Source organism: Grammomys surdaster, unplaced genomic scaffold, assembly GCF_004785775.1.
Source record: "Grammomys surdaster isolate TR1022 unplaced genomic scaffold, NIH_TR_1.0 126391, whole genome shotgun sequence".
In the NCBI taxonomy this organism is placed as follows: Eukaryota; Metazoa; Chordata; class Mammalia; order Rodentia; family Muridae; genus Grammomys; species Grammomys surdaster.
The window spans coordinates 920,304-940,802 of record NW_021621185.1 but is presented as its reverse complement, the minus strand read 5'-3'; the positions used below and the strand labels follow the sequence as shown (position 1 = coordinate 940,802).

The 20,499-nt window shown below is 36.3% G+C and overlaps 1 protein-coding gene across 2 annotated transcripts in view; it reads right to left on the bottom strand.

Annotated features, from left to right (window-relative positions):
- Window positions 1–20,499, bottom strand: part of Mctp1 (multiple C2 and transmembrane domain containing 1) — a 333,870-nt gene that overhangs the window by 182,239 nt on the left and 131,132 nt on the right. For both annotated transcript variants that reach the window (XM_028760130.1, XM_028760129.1), the window contains exons 8-9: window positions 18,424–18,610; window positions 13,686–13,779 (exon numbers count right to left, since the gene is read on the bottom strand). In XM_028760130.1, the coding sequence (XP_028615963.1) occupies window positions 13,686–13,779; window positions 18,424–18,610 (281 nt within the window). The remainder of the gene's footprint in view (window positions 1–13,685; window positions 13,780–18,423; window positions 18,611–20,499) is intronic.

Genomic DNA, 20,499 nt, shown 5'->3' with positions numbered 1-20,499 from the left:
AAGGGTCATAATCCCAACACACTGGTAGAGAAGTGTAGGAAAGTCTACACTGTTCAGTTGCTATCTGTTTTGTGTCACATTGTGACTTCAGTTTGTTGAAACTAGTAGTCTGAGTATTAAAGTCACCAAATGATACTGAGAGACATTCCTGCTTCCAGAGCAGGGCAGGCATTCTGATCCATCAGTGCTGGGCTTTGTCCATGGTCATTTAACTGCTGACAATGGTATAGTTTGCTAAATGTAGTGTGTCATAGAAAATGTGGGGGTGGGGAGGACACAGTGATCATCTCTTTGTAGTCATGTCTTTGAAAACAAAGAAGGCTTTTAGTAGCATGGAAAGCAATTCATACCCATGGGGAAGAGCTTTTATTTTGAGCCTACCTTGCATTTATTAAGCACTTTGGTTTAATTTTCTCAGTTGCTACATATTGCAATGACTATATTTTAATCTTAAAAATGTATAATCAAGGTTGCCATCTGTCCTTTCTGCAAACTTGAATTTCAATAATGACATGTAACAGTGTCATAGCTGAGGGAATTCCACAGGGTCTCTTAGAACAAAAAGCAACGTATGTTGAAATTTCTTCCAATCTTTTTCTTACCACTGGAGATGGAGCTTTGACCCTAGGCATTCTCATCAACTGACCTAAACATATTTTAAGCATCTGATTGGTAGAATTACATTAACTGGAACTCTTTAGTAGGTACCCTCGGGGCTTCATCTGGAACTGAGTATTAATAACAGAGTTTCTCCTTTTTCTCTAAGTTATGAAGCAGGCAACTTTCATTGTGGTAAGGAAATTGACACTCTAGAGTTATGGCTGTCAATCTATTAGACATAATATACCTTTTTCCTACTAAAAATTTTATAATGTTCTTTTAACTATCATAAAATAAAAGTGGACCAATATGATCTTGAAATTTAACTATCGCAAAAGAAAAATAAATAGAATTTGGTTGACAATAAAACCATACACTGAGCTATTAAACAAATATTTATTGAATTTCTACTATGTGCCAACCAGGGGAGAGGAAGTTCTTTTTCTTCTTAATTTAATTGTATAATGGATGGAATAATGAAGGCAAATAGTGAATATAAATAATTAGAAGGCTGTATGATGATGTGCTAAGGGGTGATACAAGTTAATGGAAATAGAAAAATAGAGAATATTGTGTTAGAGGGTATGGAAGATAACCACAATTTATAGATTGCATTCAGTGCTTGTAGTAACACTGTCAAGATGAGGTTTGGGTAAAGAATCGAAAGAATTGGAGAAGAGCCATGAGGACATATGAGAAAAGTTGCCTTGAACATAGAAGTTTCTAGAACAAAAGCTTGATGAACATAACATGCATTTATGGCATGGTTAATATAAGATGTCAAATAAGTAAGACAGCAACTGTGAACACACTGATCTTTAGCATGTATTATGTAATGGCAGTCATTCCAAAGCTTGATTAAATCATGGTTTTCAATCTAAATATATATGAGGCAAGACATGGAACAATCTTCATCATATAAACTTGTGTAAACTTATGTACGACATTCAGCATTTTCAGCTCCAAGCTATTAAACATGAAAAGTGCTCCCCCAAATTTGCTTCAAATAAAATTCCCTCAACAGTGCCATGAACACTCAGAGGACAGTATTACCTTCTGATTATTTGGGAATCATGACCCTTCAGTAACATTTCTTATATAATTTGGCCATAGAAATCTTTCAAAAGTATTGAAGATCTCAAAAGTTTTTAAGGTATGGCATAACTATTAAAATTACTGCTCTAGAAATGGAGAAAGAGACAATAAAAGGTTATTAACTTAATGTGGATAACAATAACAAACTCATGTGATGTAAACAGGAAAGAGATCAAACTTTAATGCAGTCTTTAGAAAAGTATATTGTGTGACTAAGGGAGAAAGTGATTGTGATTATGTGATTATGAAGCTGAGTGACAGGTGGGAAAGGGGATGGTGGGGGAGAGAGGGGAACATGATCTGGTATTGAGATGGGGAAAAGGACTGAAATCCCTGAGGGCCAGCAGAAAGAATGGAAACAGGCAACCTCGGGAGGTAGGAGATAGGGGGACCCTCCAGAATGTACTAGAGACCTAGGAGGTGAGACACTCTCAGGACTCAAAGGGAGGGACCTTAGATGAAATGCCCTATGTTGGGGAGAGGGAACTTGTAGAGTTCACCTCCACCAGAAAGACAGGGCATCAAGTGAAGATGGGGTTGCCATCCCACAGCCAAAACTCTGACCCACAATTGTTCCTTTCTGAAAGAACTGCAGGGATGGAAATGGAGAGGAACCTGAGGAAAAGAAGGTCCAAAGTGGGATTCAGCTCAAGGGGAGGCTCCAAGACCTGACAGTATTACCGAAGATATGGAATGCTCACAAAAAGGGAACTATCATGACCACACTCCAAAATACTCAACAAGCAGCTGAAAGGGTCAGATGCAGATATTTGCACCCAGACAATAGACAGAAACTGCTGACCCTTATGGTTGAACTAGGGGAAACCTGAAAGATGCTGAGGAGGACCAGCAGTCTCAATTAACCTGGACCCCTGAGATCTCTCAGATACTGGAACACCAACCATCAGCTGATACGAGGCCTCCAGCACATATACAACAGAGGACTGCTGGGTCTGGTTTCAGTCAGAGAAGATGTACCTAACCCTCAAGAGACTGGAGGCCTCTGGAGTTTAGAGGTATGGTGGGTTGGAGGTTGGGGTGAGGAGAGGAGATATGGGATGTGGAACAGTTGGAGGGTGGACTGGGATGGGAATAAAATCTGGAGTTTAAAAAAAAGTTTAGAACTATTATAGAAAGAGTTTTGTCATTGTACATCTCTAAAAGTATCTTAGAGATTTCCAGACATTACTGGACCACACTTCGGACAAAACTAAGAGCAGTGGACACCTATGTGTCTTAACTCTGTAGTCTCCTTGCAGTCTAGAACTAGATGACGGAGAAGAGTGTCACAGGACTTCCTGGAGCTAGATGGAGAAGAGTGTCACAGGACTTCCTGGAGCTAGATGGGGAAGAGTATCACAGGACTTCCTGGAGCTAGATAGGGAAGAGTGTCACAGGACTTCCTGGAGCTAGATGAAGTGTTGAACGCAACACTGAACCGTTTTGATAGACTCCAGAAGTTTGGAATCTATAACCAAAGAACAGCAAGGGAAACATGAAAACTGAGAAACAGGAAAACAAAGAAAAGGACCATGAATTTGTACAATTTAAAAATGCCTAGAGAAAATTATGCCTGAGTACTTACAAGCTTACATTACATAGAAAATCTTCATTTTAAAATTTATTTTGATATAACATTATATGCATGATGTTTATTTTACAAGCACAGGTTACTTCATCTATAATAAGTATAAAATACATTAAACTCTTTGTGGCAGCCTTCCTAAATATTTCAGGACCTCTATTACTTAGACTCTTCTGCACAAATTATGGCATTTCAGATTAGCTTCTCTATAAGTAAATTAATTAGCTACAGAGACCTTTTACAATGCAATAAAACCCTTTAAACTTAAAAAATTAGCATAGTATTAGGAGATTAGCTTTTAAAAAACACTCTCTCTCAATCAAAGGAAACACAAATGAAAATTAACACTGTCAAGCCTCTGCTTTCACAATGATGTTTTTTGTAGTCTGCTAAAAAGCTCATTCAGTACTGTTATTTGGCTTGTAACTATTACCTCAGAATCTGAAGGTTTTATGACACCAATGGAAAAGTTACAAATCACATCCTGGTAAGCAGGAGTCATCCAGACTTGCTTCAATAATTTCAATGATAGAGAATTTTTTCTTCACTGGAATTTCTGATTCATTTTAGATTGTAATTTTTGAAAAATTTTTATGTTGAGAATAAAATTATGTATCTATGACTCTTATATTTAATTTATCTTCTGTATCAATTTTAAAATCCAATTAAAATGTTAGGTATAAAATAAGGGTACAGCCTTTGTCAGGCAATCTGTGACCTCCTGTGAAAGCTCTATGGTTGGCTGAGCATTAATTCTAACCAGAATAGACTCTATTCCTGTACTACACAGAGGCCTTGAAGCCAAGAATGGTATTTCTAGGCTCTCTTGCAGCTAGAGATACGTACGTACATACATACATACATACATACATACATACATATGTATATGTATACATACATATATGTGTGTATACATATGTCTATGTATGTATAATTTATGTTGTGTGAACCAAGTGTATGTGCCTAAGATTGGCTACTAGAATTCAGTTAACTGTAACCATGTAGAGTTTGTTTTGTTTTTGAGGACAATTGGTATGAGCTAAATTAGTTGTTACCAGTCTCTTTGTAACTTGTTAATGTGTCAGGGGAAACCACTTCTCATTCTTCCATAAGACATCAGTGCTAATCTCTGCAGAAGAAGGGCAGAGTCTATGTTCTTAGATCCTTTCTGCCCCTCAAAGAGTCTCTGACTTGCTCTAAACTAAATCCCCTTCTGATTAAATTTTGTTTATATATTATGGATTTCTATTTTATTTTTAAGAGTTTTCTATATATGTGAATGTGAGTATCTCAGTGTCTGTATGTTTTCTTTTTTTATTGGATATTTTTTTTATTTACAATACAGATGTCATCCCCTTTTCCCATTTCCCCTCCCTAGAATCCCCTATCCCATCCACCCTCCTCCTTTTTGCTTTTATACCATTTTAATTACATGCAAGTATTAAGATCAGTTCTAGGTTGAGGGTCTAGCAATACACTAGATGCAAATAATCAAGGAACAAGCAAGACAATAAACACAAATAGTCAAAGAACAAGAAAGGCATTAAACCCAATTACATGAACACTCCTGTGATCACTGTTTCTAAGGGCTTATTAGGATGACCAAAGTATCAGAGCCTTCTTCCCTGTCCTAGCCCAAGGTCATTTTCATGTCTGAAGCCTACTTCCTTGTTCTAGCCTAAAATTTAGATTTCTGTCTGAAATTACTTCTTTGTTCTAGCCTAATATTTAGATTCTTACCTGAAATTACTTCTTTGTTCTAGCCTAATATTTAGATTCCTGCCTGAAATTAATTCTTTGTTCTAGACTAATGTCATCTTCCTGCCTGAAGTCTACTTCCTTGTCTTTGGACAATGTCATATTTCTACCAAGCAGCCTATTTCCTCGTTCTTGGCCCATGTCAGATTATTGCCAAGCAGCCCCAAAGGCTCTCCACCTCTTTCCCTTTTTTATTTCATTAACAAGACTGAGACTGTCTCAGGTTGTTTTTGACAAGAATTTCTTCCTTACCTGCCATAAAATATGCATTATCAAAAGCAATGCACTTATGTCTTAGGTTGGTAAAGCTCTGTGCAGAATCTAACCCATCCTTGGCTTGCTAGCCTGTTAATCTAAAATCTCTGGGGGTCCATTTTCAATTTCATGGCATGTACTTGGCTGCCACCATGTTGATGTTGTTAAAGAAAAGCTTTAACACAATAGGCAGGAATAAAAATATTCTCAGAACAAACAGACTACCATGATCAAGCTATATATGCCATTTTTGAAGCTTGACCAAAATAGAAATACTGATCTCAGGCCATGGGTAATTTTATCTGCAGTATCTACCACATCAACGCTCAACAAAGCAGCATTCTTGTAATTCATAAGCTCGTTTGTATGTTTTCTTCTTCTTTTGCTCTTTTTTCTCTTTGTTTGTTTTATTCTATTGAGGTATTTTTGTATTATTATTGTTTATTATTATTATTATTATTGATACTTGTTTGTTTTCTAATGGGAAAGAAAGGAGGAAGGAAAGAGAAATAAAGAAGGAAAAAAAGAAAAGAGGAAAGAGAGAGAAAGAAAGAAAGAGTGCAGAATTGGTGGGTGTAGAGGTCAGGGAGAATATTAGAGGAGGGAAGCTGTAATCACAATATATTGTATGAAAACAAATGTGTTTTCAATAAAATAAAATAAATTTGCTAGAAAGACGGCTCTTTGGGCATGAACCTTGACAATTACTACTTGGCTAGCTCCTCTCTGTACTATCCCTAGGATAGAGCTTAGAACTGTAAAACAGTGAGAGCCTCCCCCACCCCCACCCACCAGAGTCTGTCTTCTGCAGTGTAGTTAACAAGTAGCCTTAACATGGGGACCCAGATGTGCATGGTTGCTCTTCTGTTTATGCACTTTGTGTGTGTGTGTGTGTGTGTGTGTGTGTGTGTGTGTGTGTGTGTGACAGAGAGGCCGAGACAGCGACAGAATCAGCTAGTTTTACAATCTCTTTCAACTCTTCAGTTTTCAAAATTATAAAAAAAAAATGGGATAACAATACTTTTTGTTCATGCTACTGTGAGATTCATTCTGATAACTTTTCTGCCAAATTCAAAGTATCTTACATGATAGAGACTCAAAAATTTTAGTTATTATCATTGTTATTAGTATCATTATCTTGAATCAATTGACATCATTATAAATCCCATGATTAAAGTATATTTCAGTTGAAAATGCATTGTCATCAGTCTGTCAATGTTCTTTTTGAAGAATAGCTTTGACAATGAAATACATTCTCAACATTTGACTTTCATTCACAATAACAAGAAATAATAAATGTATAATTCATTTTTCTATGCTTAAACCTAGCTGTAAACCTTAAGTGTTTTTTGTATTTTCTACCATCACAGCAAAAAAATTCCTATTTTTAACCATGTAAGACTTTATATTTTGATGTTTATTTTATTGAATAAACTATATTACTTCAGTCTGTAAATACATACACACAACATAAACATTAACAGTATAAAGTAAAATATATGTGTTTATATACATATATACATATATAGACATAGACATATAAAATGTTTATGATATTTTTGTATATATATTTTAGTCTTATATAAATGAATCAACTTGCCTTCCTGGCAAATTTGACAACCAAGCAGTCAATTATATTGTCAAAGTTACTTACAATAGTAAATAAACAGTGTGGACCAAAGACAGAGCCATGAATCCTTCTCACAGTATCCCCATTGATATCAATCCTTAAATCATTCTCTTGGGCTTGACTGTTCAGTGATTTAGGATTTTAACTATAGGATTATACAACTCAAGTATTTCTATAGTAGATGGTTCTCTCTTTTCCCCCTTAGAAACTCTCATAAATTCAGATCTTCTCTGCAGTGTTTCTTAGATCCATTGTTCTAAGAAGTGAATGTCTTATTTATATAACTATAGTGTAGTGTAACAAAAATTTAAAGACTAGTTTCATTTAAAACGACTACAGCATCTTGAGACTTCCTTAGCACTGAAGGAGATCCTGAGGCTGGCTTTACAGGCCGCATCAGCACTTCTCTCTTTCTTTACTCAAAGGATCATTTTGCAATCTTGGTTCCACAGATCCTGATTAATTATTTTACAGTATTTCTCCTCCCTTCCTTTCCTACTGATAGGGGGACCACCACTTTCTCAGCACAGAGTCCTTCACCTCTAGAGCATATCAAACCCAATTATTGATCTCTCTGTGATCCTACCTATCCTTCCAGAGCAGAATATCATAACCATGTGACCTGCATATGAATCACACATGATTCCTGTAATTCCATTTGTAACACTGGCTCAGATGCAGGCTAGTCCAGCATTTGTGCTAAGTTATGCTTTTCCTTTATGTTTTTAACATATATTTGATAAAAATGGCTTAGTGCTAAAAGAATACTTTCCAATTTCTGTATTTACAGTCTGAATTTTTAAAAATGCAATACTAAAAGAAAGCAAGTTTTCTGGTGAGTAAAGTGTATAACATAAAGGGGGCCAGAGTCCTAGCTGCTGCTGTCTCTGTGAAGCTTTTGTTGACTAGTCTCATTCTTAGCAAATATCTGAAGAACATTCACGTATTTATCTCACGTGAGTTTGCACATATGGCTATTCTCTAAATCATGCACATTATTATAAGAAGTATGCCACCTTTTGATGCTTTATAAATTAGATAGAATATTTAATCAAAGTATACTGCTGAAGAACTTATGTAGTATATTAAAAAGCAAATGAAGACATTAACTTATATTGTGGAAATAAAGCATACTTTGGGAACAGTTCAGTTTTTTTGATATTTATTTTTTCTTTCAACAAATATAATCTTTAGAAAATAAATATTGGTAATACCCTCATATATTTCCTTTAGCTATAAATTATTTTACTCTTGTGTTTTATCTGGTCCACTCAGTGGGATGATGTAGATTATAAAGGCTGCATATTCTCTCTTAGATTTCATCATAAATTTTAACTAATGATCACAAAATGTAAGACTATATTTATCAGACACCCTCAGTATTATTACATGACAATGGCAACTACAGGTCCATGCTGCTAAAACTCACGCTGCTACCATGCCATGGGGGAAACAACCTGACCCCTCCTTTCAACAAGACAACAGGACTTGGAAAGGCATTTGATGCAACAACTACATATATTTTGTACAATTTGTTAAATGAACTCACAAGTTATTTTTTAAAGAGAGTGTATTATTTAAAGGCAGTCTAATATATATATATATATATATATATATATGACACAATACATATTATATATGTTATATCTATATACACCTGCATGCTACTGTTTCTCCAATTCGCCGTAATACATTCCACGAACTGACTAGCTTTTTCTTCTCTACAGCCTGACTTTTCATTTTCTTTTTCTGAATAGACCCATAATGTTCAGGGAAAATATCAAGAATAATAAATCCCAATCTCTGCATAAAATATACCTTCATGACACACTCAAGCTGGAAATCACAGGAACCAATAAAAATGCAGGCAGCTACTGATAATGAGGTCAGAAATACAAATAAATTTACTTTTAATGAAGACTGGAGGCACAGTAATCAAAGTGTTAAAATTCATTTCATGCATATCTCATTTGCTTCTTAGCTGATATTTACCACGCAATTCTGTGAGAAAGTAGAGGCCTAAGATGCTCCAGATAAATGGCTCAATTAATTGTACAGAGGTACACCTCTTTGAGCTGAGCCAGAGCTGTGAGCTCTTTATTAAAAGCACTATTCTGTAGCCCCTAACCTTGTTCCTTGACTCCTCTCTGGTTTCCAATTTAAACAAGTCCCCATGCGGCCTGCTCTAAAGGGCTTTGTCTCCCTGTCATTGTTAAGAGAGCAGAGGCATCCAGGAAGTGTGAAATCAGACCTCATGAGTTGAACGGTTCCCCAGGGAACGCTGGACTGCGCAGAAGGTCAAAGTCATGGGCCGGACCGTCTAAAAGTGTCTGATCGCCGGTCTGTGACACAGCAAGTTGGGGGTAGGGGCTAGACTGAAGAGGACTGCAATTGAACACATCTTAATTAAAGCCCACAGACAGCAAAACAAAATGTTTTCTAGGCAGCCTGTCAAATGGGGCTTAAATTTAGCTCTGCTAATGAATCTGAGCTGCTCACTGCTATTTTGTAAAATAATAAGACTCTCATCTCAGAGGCTGATAAAAAAATACTGTAGCATGTCTTTTTCTGCTGTTTTGTTACTTAAATATTTTTCAACAATGAAGACAGTTTTCCAAAAGGAAAACATGGAAAAAGTCTATGCAAATAAAGGGGGCACTAAACATTTCTCTTTAATAACTACTTGTTTTCTAGACTACAAGGCTGACATGCTACAAGTCTTTTATGAATAGTTTAGTTTAGGAGGAAATGTTCAATTAATGGGACAATTTCAATGACTATGAATCATAAATCCTCTCTCTCTTCCTTCTATTACTTCCCGAAAGAGACAGTATATTCATTTGCCAAGTCAGTTCACCAAGGATAGGACATTTTTGTGTAGGCACTCTTTAACACAGTGGCAAGGCAGAGCAGCTTCTGAAAGGTTCTCCCAATTCACAGTTTATGAAGCTGACCAGCTGGTCTCCCTGGAGAGGCTGTGACCTCTTCCTCAGGAGCAAAACAAAAAAACCCACAAACAATAACAACCAAACCTCCTACAACCCTGATAAAATGAGGAGGGTGTGTGGAACCACCACAGCTCTGGGCAAAGCTGAGAGGAGGGCTGCTGAGCAGAACTCACAACCTGGAACAAGTAGGAGGAAGGGCTGAGGAAGAGAACTCTCTTATTTCTTTTGAAACTTGGAAGAACTCATCACCAGGTTTAAAAATAACTCACTAAATTTTCTTTAAAGAAAGCATCACTCAAGACAGAAGACATGAAATGCTGTGTTACAAGTAGAAATTACGCTCTACTTAATTAAGAACAAACAATAATCAATAGCTAGAAAAGGAAAATTTCATTTCCCATCACACACACAGACACAGACACACACACACACACACACAGACACACACACAGACACACAGACACACACACACACACACACACACACACACACACACACACATGCACACATTCCTCAGTTGGCCTCTCTGGTCTCATAATCTGGTCTCATAATCTGGCCAGTTTTAGAGAACCTGTGATTTCATGTTGGAAAGATTATTCCCCAGTGAACAAGACCAGGCAACCTCTGGTTTTGCAAACAGTAACCTCTCATTGGAGAGCTTATAGTGAATACATTGTAATTAGAAGTATTTTCAGTTACTCAACCTTTTTCCCTCAAAAGAATTTAGTGCAGCAAGGTTTCAAACCCTAGTGCCACTTTCTCAGGCTGTGAAAGGCTGTCCACAATTTGACTGAAATTTCAATCCACTCTTGTACTGTGCTCAATGTGTGCATATGTGTGGGAGTTGTAAATTGAGGCCTTAACCACCAGAGTTAATCTCTTTTTTAAATCTGTATTAACCTTAATGATTTGAAGTGCACTGGCCAACACTGGGCTATTGAGACAGAAGAAAAAACTCCCCTTGACTATCAATAGTTTATTAGGGGCTTAACTGAAGTGACCTACTGTAGTCGTGTTCTACTGAACACAGCTATAGGCTTTTTGTGGAAAGTGAAGGAATTGAGGGTTTCATTAAAAAGTAATTTGTGCTTTCTACTCACTCATTCAAAGAGAGTCTCAATTGCGCTTTATTCACAGAGTTAATACAGTATCACAATGTTTCTCAATGAATGTGTTGTAACAAAAGAAAAATTTTACGGTTTGAAAGGAAAAAAATTCTTTGTAACTGTAGGAAGATTGATGGCTACTTAAAAGATTACAGAATTTTTCTATCCTGTGCTCATTTAATGTTGGAATATTAATGAAAATTGTGCTTAAGTTATGTGACTGTATGCTGTAATAATTAAAAGCAATTACAAATATATGAAAGTTGGTCACGTATAAGTTTGTCTTGTTAGGTTTGTTTAAAAAGAAGTGTTCTGAAGTCAAATATCTTCTAACTATAGCTTTATTTATACCTGGTCAGAAAAAAATTCCTGGCTTAACATAAAGAACTACTCATGACTTTAAAATTCCCTACAATATTGTAGATCAGTGGTTCTCAAGCTGCAGGTCACAACACTCTTGGTAAACCTCTATCTCCAAAATATTTATATTACAGTTCATAACAGTAGCAAAATTACAGTTATGAAGTATCAATGGAAATAATTTTATGGTTGAGGGTCATCACAGCATAAAGAATTGTTATTATAGGGTCTTAGCATTAGGATGGTTGAGAACCGGTGCTCTAGATGGATGCTCCCTTGAAGACTTGAAGATGGGAGAATACATTTGATCCTGTCTCTTTCTGTTTGTTTCACATTAGGGAGAGCCTGGCTGTCATGACTCACTAAGATGGACATCAACTTTTAGAAATTCTATAAATAAAAGACAAAGCACATGAAGAGCTTACTTGTGTCCAAAATTCTTTATAATTTCAGAATTAAGATTATTTTAATTAATAGTGTATCCAGACATTTTTTACTTAAACAGATGGCCCATAATTTTTGCCACCATCAGAAATGTCATAAAAACCACAGAAGGTCAAAGGGTGAGCAAGGTCAAGACTAAATTACCCATTTGCCCCTGAATAGTTCAACATCTCTCTTGTTCAATCCAGAGCCCATTAGATTATAAGGTCAGCCTGGAATGAGGAATCATTAGATTTATATCCTTAAAACTGAAGGAAAAAAATTGAGATTCAGTTATTCAGGAGTCCTCAAATTAATGTTCACTTTATCAAATAAAATTATATTTCATTGAATCTCCAGTGGAAAGGCTATTGTTATTCACATTGACTTATATAGAACCATTAGGAAAGAAATATCTCTATTTTTTTCCAACTTTGAAAGTACATGTACTTTAACTTCCATAGTGGCATACAGGCCAAGTAGGTTAACCTAGTTTGCATATTCATGAAGTTTTAAAATCAATGACAGCTTCTAAGAGGAGACAAACTTACACAATTGCATTCAGCTTGAATAATGTCAGGTAGTCAGCATTGGAAATAAAGGGAACATGAATCATTCCATAAAAAATTATTGTGCAGATTAATTCACTGATAACTGTACAGGAAACAAAGTTTTAAGATAGAAAAGGAATAAACTTGCCATTCACGAGCTCTTTATCACTAACAGCTAAGGTAGCTCACATTCAGAGATTATAGCCACCTCTAGTACCAGTATTCTCAGGCTTCCACTTATGTTTTATAAAGTGCTTTTGTCTTAAGTTAAAGATGAGTTGATGATCATCTTTTCAAAGAAATGATAAATTCCTAAATATTTATGTCTGTCACATACTATACTCATTTGATGATCTACAAATACTAAAATTTTAAATATTGCTATTTTGAAATAAACATCTGCTGTTTAATTTTGAAAGGAATTATCTTTTTATCTGTTTTCAGTTCTCTTGAATGAATTAAAGGACACAGAGATTTGCAGACAGTTAGATGGTAAGAAAAGTATAGTATTTGCTTCAAATAAGTCTATAAGGGTCATTGTGCTTAACATTTAGAATTATGTACTTATTACTACAAATAATAAGCACAGTGAAATTTCCATGGAACTGGCAAGTCAGTCATATCTTATTATCCAATTTGAGACAGATAACTCAATGGTCCCACAAACATCTCTCATAGTCTTCTTGAATTACATGATAAATCAGTGACCACAGCTACACACAGAGTATTTAACTCTGCAGCGCCATGATATAAAGGCCACCAAGCTGAACACACAGTGACATTAAAGACAGAGAAGACACAAGACTGGCTTTGCTGTTCTTACACATCTATGTCCTAGGTGGAAAGTAACATATAGTCCAAGTTTAGATACATAATTATTTTTGTAGTATGCTGAAGAAATTTGTGTAACTAGGAAATTATAGCAGCAACCCGAATATGAAGCATTCATAGTAATTACTGAGCACTCCATCACTGACCTTTGCAGTGAATGATGCAACAGATTCCATGTGTGTTTGACTTACAAGTGTTTGTGCAGTGAGAGAAGCTGGTGACATCTGACAGGACATGGTTCTGTGTTGCTCATTATGCAGAAATGAAAATTGATACAGCGATTAAACTTTGGGAGGGCAATAATTCAGAAGTTATTTTGACTTTTTGTTATTTATTTTTAGTGTATCATACTGGGTTTAAAATATAGAACTGTGTAGGCAAGTGGGGATTATCAAGTCTTTTGTGAGATCAGGTCTGAATCTTTCTATTTAAACCATTGACTTCAATGACTCATTCAGATAAAATTCAGAGCTGGGTTGTTCTATTGCACAAACATGGTCCACTTTTTGATTTATACAATAGGAGAATTACATCATTTCCTACCTGTGACATCTGCAGCCATCAAACCTTCTGCTCTGATGACTTTTACCTGGAGAAATCCCACATCTTTTAGGTTGTTAAATATCCTCAGTGGACTCTGAAAAACCCAAACATAGGCATTAGGGGAAAAATAAAACAAAAGAAGCCTCAAAAAAATACACTTAGAAAACACTAAGTTTTCTCAGTAAAGAATCATTTGTATTTTTCCAATAAAAATTATACTTCCTGCGTCAGGAATATACACATAGGCATGTGCAAATGGGAACACACACTCATGTGCATGGTCATGTACATGCACATACAATTATGTAATTAGTGATAAATGATTTTTTGAAATAAAAATACCACAATTACTTCCTATAAATAACCCTCAGTAGATGCCGAGCAATGAGCGTCAAAGCAGATCTCTTCAATGGCTTCTCTGAATGTCTTCAATTAGAGCACCTCAAAAAAAATCTTTCATCTGTAAATATGATAGTTTGAAGATTATAATATCTTAACTGATTGGTTACATGACAGTCTTCAGATATAGGGGAGTTATTGAGAAAGTTAATACTAAACAAATTATTTTTCTACCATTGTATTTTTAGTGTTCAGATGAGGGATAAGTTATCAAAAGACTTTGATAATAGTTATTTCAAGGACTTACAGTTTTCTAAAACTTTTAAGGGAGATATTTTAAAAAATAAATCAAGTTAAAAATAAAATAATTTCAAAGGTAGTGAGGAACTTCTCTTAGGTTTATATTTGTATTTGCTGTAATGTATAGAATTGTAAAAGTTTTTGATAGAACCAGATGATAAAAAAAAGCTAATTCACTTCACAAAATGATTGTGATATCTTAAAAACATAGTATGTGAAGAAAGTGAAGGGGGAACGCTAACATAAAATGACCTAGGACTCTAAAGAATGAATAAATGCAACAGAGTTCTAGAACACTGGTATACATTTTGTTTATATTTCACTTTGTCTTTCCTGTGCTAAGGCCACTGCCTCACACTCAATTCCTCAGCACCTTTAAAATGTCTCATCACAACATAGTCTAATATGCTTCTTCATGAAAAACTTATCTATCAAAATGGTGCTAGAATAAAAGCAGTCTCATTAGTGTATTACTTGTGTAGGATACAAGCAAACCAAAGCTTCTACAATACAAACTTTATCAGTCCTGGATGGCTACTCATTATTTACACTGAAGCTATGCCCTTGGTATTCTGAGAGGAAGAAAGACAGATAAATGTGTAATCTCATAGCATGACTTTCTAAAACAGTGCTCGGTACAAAGATTACCTCTTGATCTCTGCTATAAACAACTGTTTATCACCAAGGCTTTATTTAAAAGGCTCATTTGGCTGGATTTTCTTTAAATGCACTTGTGTCTCTTTTTAAATCCCTACAAATAAAATGTTTATCAATGGGGACTTTAGGCAACAGGACTAGGGTCCTGAGGTTTCCAGGTAGTGCTGTATCCTATAGCACTGATAAAGTTGGCCCAGGATGTTATCTCAGAGCTCGATCAATACATGAAACCCATGAGGAATTCTACCCTAATGACAGGGAATAGTTTCATGGAAAGGGTTTGGCACTTTAATTTTTCCACAAGCAATTCAAACCAAATTTTATTGTGACTAAAACAAATATCATCAGTCAGAGTCATTTCACTCTGGGATGATGATGGGGCAGCCACAGCCACACTGACTGAGGCTTCAGTTCTGAGCTCCAGGTTCACATTTAGAAGGAGGGGTGATTAGAGTCTGAAGGTTTCATTCTCCCAGTCACCTGACATTTGACAATTTATTGAAATTTCTACTGTTTAGGCCAGTGACACATAGATTATAATAAGAACTCAAAGAAAAAACAAATAAATACTAGTTTAAAAATTAATTTTATGAAAAGCGTTATCAAAGGTTATTCCACATAGTTATTTATGGATATTTTAGGAGGCCTCAAAACCTCTATGGCTTTTGAAGCTAGAAATTTCCATAGCAGAGGAATCCATGATTTGCTGTGAATCCTTTCAGCCCTCAATAGATGGGAAAAGATTGAAATGCTCTGGAGAGGAGCCTCTTTATTTTTTTAATGAAAGGCTGTATAATATATTTTCTCTATGGCTGCAGCAGCTGTCAGAGAGAGCATCGTGGTTCAGCTCTATTACGGGAGAGGCAATACCCCATCCTATGGCACAGAGATGCTCTGAGGGGCCAGGGCTGATTGACAGCTTGTCACCATGACGTCTTATTCCATCTCTGTTATGGAGAAAATTAATGTCACAGCACCAGCCTTATGACTTGCTGTCATCTTAGAGCCGCTCACCTTTTATCAATGCTCTAAATAACATTTCAAGCCCAGCGTCTCACGGTGGACAATCCGGTCAAGGGACATTAAATCAGATGACTGTGAAATGTCATAATAAAAATGGAATGCTAACAACTTCTTCTCTAAACCAGCTCCTCTGGTTTTTAAACTGTGACAAGGAGGAGCAGGGGTTCAGCAAACCCGTTCTGAAAAGGTCAAACAGCAGCTCTTGGACTACTACCCATTACTACCCGCCCCTACTGACCTTCCCTCTTCCCCTCCTAGCAAAGGCGAAAAGAACAAGAAAATGGAATTAGCCACCTTTTCAGAACGTGCTGATCAAATAGTAGCTCACACATGAATGTCTGTTTAATTTGTGGGGTTTCCCTGCTGAGCAATGACAAGATTCTCTAGAGCTGTTGAATATCAGAGTGGGGCAATTCATTTCTTTCCCTACCCTAACTAGTACCAAATCTAAATGAAGTCAAATTCTTAAGTTTAACCTCAACTTTAAATATATACGCACGAGTACACACACACACACACACACACACACACACACACCATGTACATTTTAAAAGAAAAACATAGATATAATTTACTGAATAAGTGATCTCCTCTACATGTTTCCTCAAAACAAGGGGTATTTTAGACCTCATATGCAATCCATTCACTTCATAAAACATAAAGTATAACAGCCTTTAAAGCCGCCAAGATGTTGCTCTTTGTCCTTGTAGTGCGGTGAGTTAACACTAATATAGCGCATGCGCTCTTCTGCATTACAGCTTCTTAGCAAGTATGTCTCTAGAGGGAACGGAAGACCTGTGCCTGAAATCTGGGGTTACAAAAAAGCATATTTAAACATGTTTTATCTTTTAAAGCACTGGGCGGAACATAACACAAGAATTAGCTGGGATGTCAAACATTTTCCATTTCATTGAAATAAGTAGCATTTTGGAAAAGATGGAAAACAAAGTATTCATATTCTGAATGGAAATAGCTGATTAAGGTAAATCTATTCAACAACAACAGTCAATAATAGGGAGATTACTTCTAATTATGCAGACAGCACTATCATTTTCATACATGGATGGTATCAAAATAGTGATCCAGTAACCACAAACTGGAAATGCCCAGATGAATTTTTATGTTAATATACCAATTAATTCCTTCACAGTAGTTTTAATTCAGACAGCTCATTTCCTGAAACTAAAGAATATATTTTAGTAGAGTATCAAAATGTGAAATAATTTTCATAATTGCAATTATATATTAGAAGACACTACACAAAAACTTAGGCTCCTAGGTGGTTTAAAAATCTACACTATTTAGCCCTGCTAAGTCACCTCTATTAAACTGTTTATGGTAATACTATTGGTGCATGAGTTGTACAAGCATTAGCAGACAGCTGATTCAGTGGAGATAGCCAGAATAAATTTGCTGAGGCGGACATCCTGCTAATCTGTTTGAAGAATATTGTAGAGCATTAGTACCAGCACTTCATGTTATCTGCACAGCCTGATAAGGTACATCTTTATTAAATTCAGTTAGTGAAAGGATGTCAGTCAGCAAATAGGAATATTTTTTAAAAAGCCATTCTTTGTTAGTCAGAGCTTGGTTTCATGGCTGAGTGTCTAGAGGAGCCGTCTAAACACCTGGCAGTGCTGTACAATACGAGCTTTGTGGTTTTAAGTGGAAAAGCTTCCCCCTAACTTCATGGGTACCGAGCCTTCATTGAGAGAAAATGGTGGAGCAAGAGCTCCCCTCTCTGTTCATTCAAGACAACTACATGGTGGAAAAGGCATCCTGAAAGTTGCCGGGAAATAGAAGATTGGACTGACTATGTGAAGAAGATTTGAGAAGGGTGTTTATTTACTGTGCTCTCTATTCCACCCTTCCACCTCGGCTTCAATCAGAGGAAAGGAGGCTACCTTTTAACTGCATTTCACAGTGACTTTAAGTTGAAGGGGTGAAGTTAAGCTTTTCTCGTAAACATCACTCGTGCACATTCTCCAGGTCCCAACCTCTCAGTATGCCAGTAAACTCATTTTAGATTTAGAAAGACAACTCTTCTTTGCAATTACACTGAACCAAGGATTAATATTAAAGGGATGTATAACTTTGAGTTTCCTTTATGGAATATATATATATATATATTTTCATTCATATGAAATTATACATACGATATATAATTATAGATATGACAAAAACCTCAAAGTAGAACCTTAGAATCCAGAACGTGCTCTGCAATGGATTCTGGAGATGACCATGCTACAGACATAAATGGGCAATGCCCACTTTAGCTCCTGCAGAGCTGCATGGCATCTTAAGGAGCCTGCCTTCTGCCCCTCAAACACCCCTTCTGAAATCTCCTTTCAGTCTGGGTCTACTGATTACCACCTCATGTAGTCACACTGGATCTGAAAGAAAGATCACTCATACGTACATATCTCTTTAATATCTCTTCCCGCTCCTTCTGGTCCTCCATGGAGTTGACAGAGAGGTCAGAGATACTGACTGTGGCTGAGGCTGTCAGAGTGACAAGCAGAACCAGGTGGCCCTCACCCTCTTCCAGCTGTAACTCCAGCTTGTGTGTTTGCTCCCTACTGAGGGACGACAGGTCAACCTGGCACCTAGAAACAAATGTTTTGAATTAGCAAGTGGCAGTTTTCACCACATCAAACAGAAATGGGTTTGTTGGAGCCCTGTGAAAGATAGAAATACCATCTGGGCCAGTGGAAGAAAATCAACTAAATTCAGGTCTTGGCAACTATAGAGCTGTTAACTTTTTATTTCCTGTAAGACATAGACTTTGGTGAAGTTGCATTATTATATCCTCTGATACCTGATTCACAAATTGGTGGAATTAGTTGGGGCAATACAAACTGAAGCAAACTACCAAAAACCTGAGTTTCTATGCCACTATTTCCGTTATGGCTGATCCTTTTCCCAATACATAAATGTCACTGAAAATCAAATAGAACATTTACTATAAAGAGGTGAAGTTTTACATTTTGCAAATCATACTGAGAGTACACTTATTAAATTTAAGTGTTCCTTTCCAGGGTAGCATAAAGTGGCAAGACATGTTGCATGTGCCAGCCTTCAAGTTAAAATACCTTTCATTGTTTTCATAAACATGCCAATTGATTTTGAGGAGGCAGATAATATAGTGACTATAAGCCTACTAACCTGAGAGAATGAGGGTGTGACAGGAAAGAAGAAAAGACATTTCAGACAACAAACAGGGCTGGTAAGATTGCCTAGTGAGTGAAGTTGCTATCTGCTAAGCTTGGACATCTGAGTTCCAACTCTGGGACCCACATGGTGGAAGGGGTGAACGAATTCCCAAAATTATCCTTTAACTCATGTACTGTGACACATACCAGAAACTGTATTGAAAATCAAGAAATAGCCAATTATCAAAGTATATGTTCTCAATATATCATTAATGAGATGAGCACCTATCAGGAAGAGATAAAATTATAAAATTCTTATTTCTTTTCATTTTTCACTCCAGCACTTATTTTTTGTCTTAAAACTGTTTTAAAATAATAGTATACTATTTAACGTCCTCAGAGATTGTACCTGAATTCAAATGTGTCTCTTAAGAGATTTAAGAGATTTTAAAATATGAATCAAAGTCTGACATTCAGTTTTTTGTGTGTACAACATTAACAATAACTATGACTAGACACAAGGCATGTGCTAAATGTTATGATTAACAGAGTTTGTAATTAATTTGTAACACTCCTAGGGAGACACCTTCCAAATGTTAGAATAAGTACCAGAAACCTCACTACTTCTGATAATCCAGCATTCAATTCAAAGTAACATCACTAATTCTCCTTAATGGTGAGTACATATATATATATCGCCTTATCTAACACTCTAACTGAAATTAGAATGAAGTTCTTAATAACATCAAGAGTAACTTGAAACCTAAAACACATCAATAAATAATAATCACTCAAAAAAGCAATCAAAAAGGAGAAAAGAAAACAATTTTACTGATCTCTCCAGCACTGGCACACTGCCTAGACATAGTGCCTTACTGAATGTGAATAACTCTCTGGCGTGGATCAGGAGGAGAACACTAGGTAACTGAATGGGGACTGTAATCAGGACAGAAGGTTGGCTGAATGTACATTTGGGCCCAAGAAGGTCCTTTCATTCACTTTATTTCTTTTTGCCCCCCACCCAACCTCCAGTTCAGTTTAATCATGTACTTCCCAGGCCTGTCCTTCCGTAGTCTTAAAAAGGATGCTGCATTGCCATACACAGAAAGGCACAGGAACAACAAGCCGCCAGCACAACTCCCTCCCAAGCTCACGGTCATACACATGCAGTGTGAAAATTATGCTTTTTCTCTTTCAGAGTTGGAGAAAGTGCTCTCAAGATAATCTGCTCAAAATATAATCTCAAGATAAATTGCATACTGGCAACTTTCAAATGGAATCAGATCCATAGATTGACTCTCTCTCTCTCTCTCTCTCTCTCTCTCTCTCTCTCTCTCTCTCTC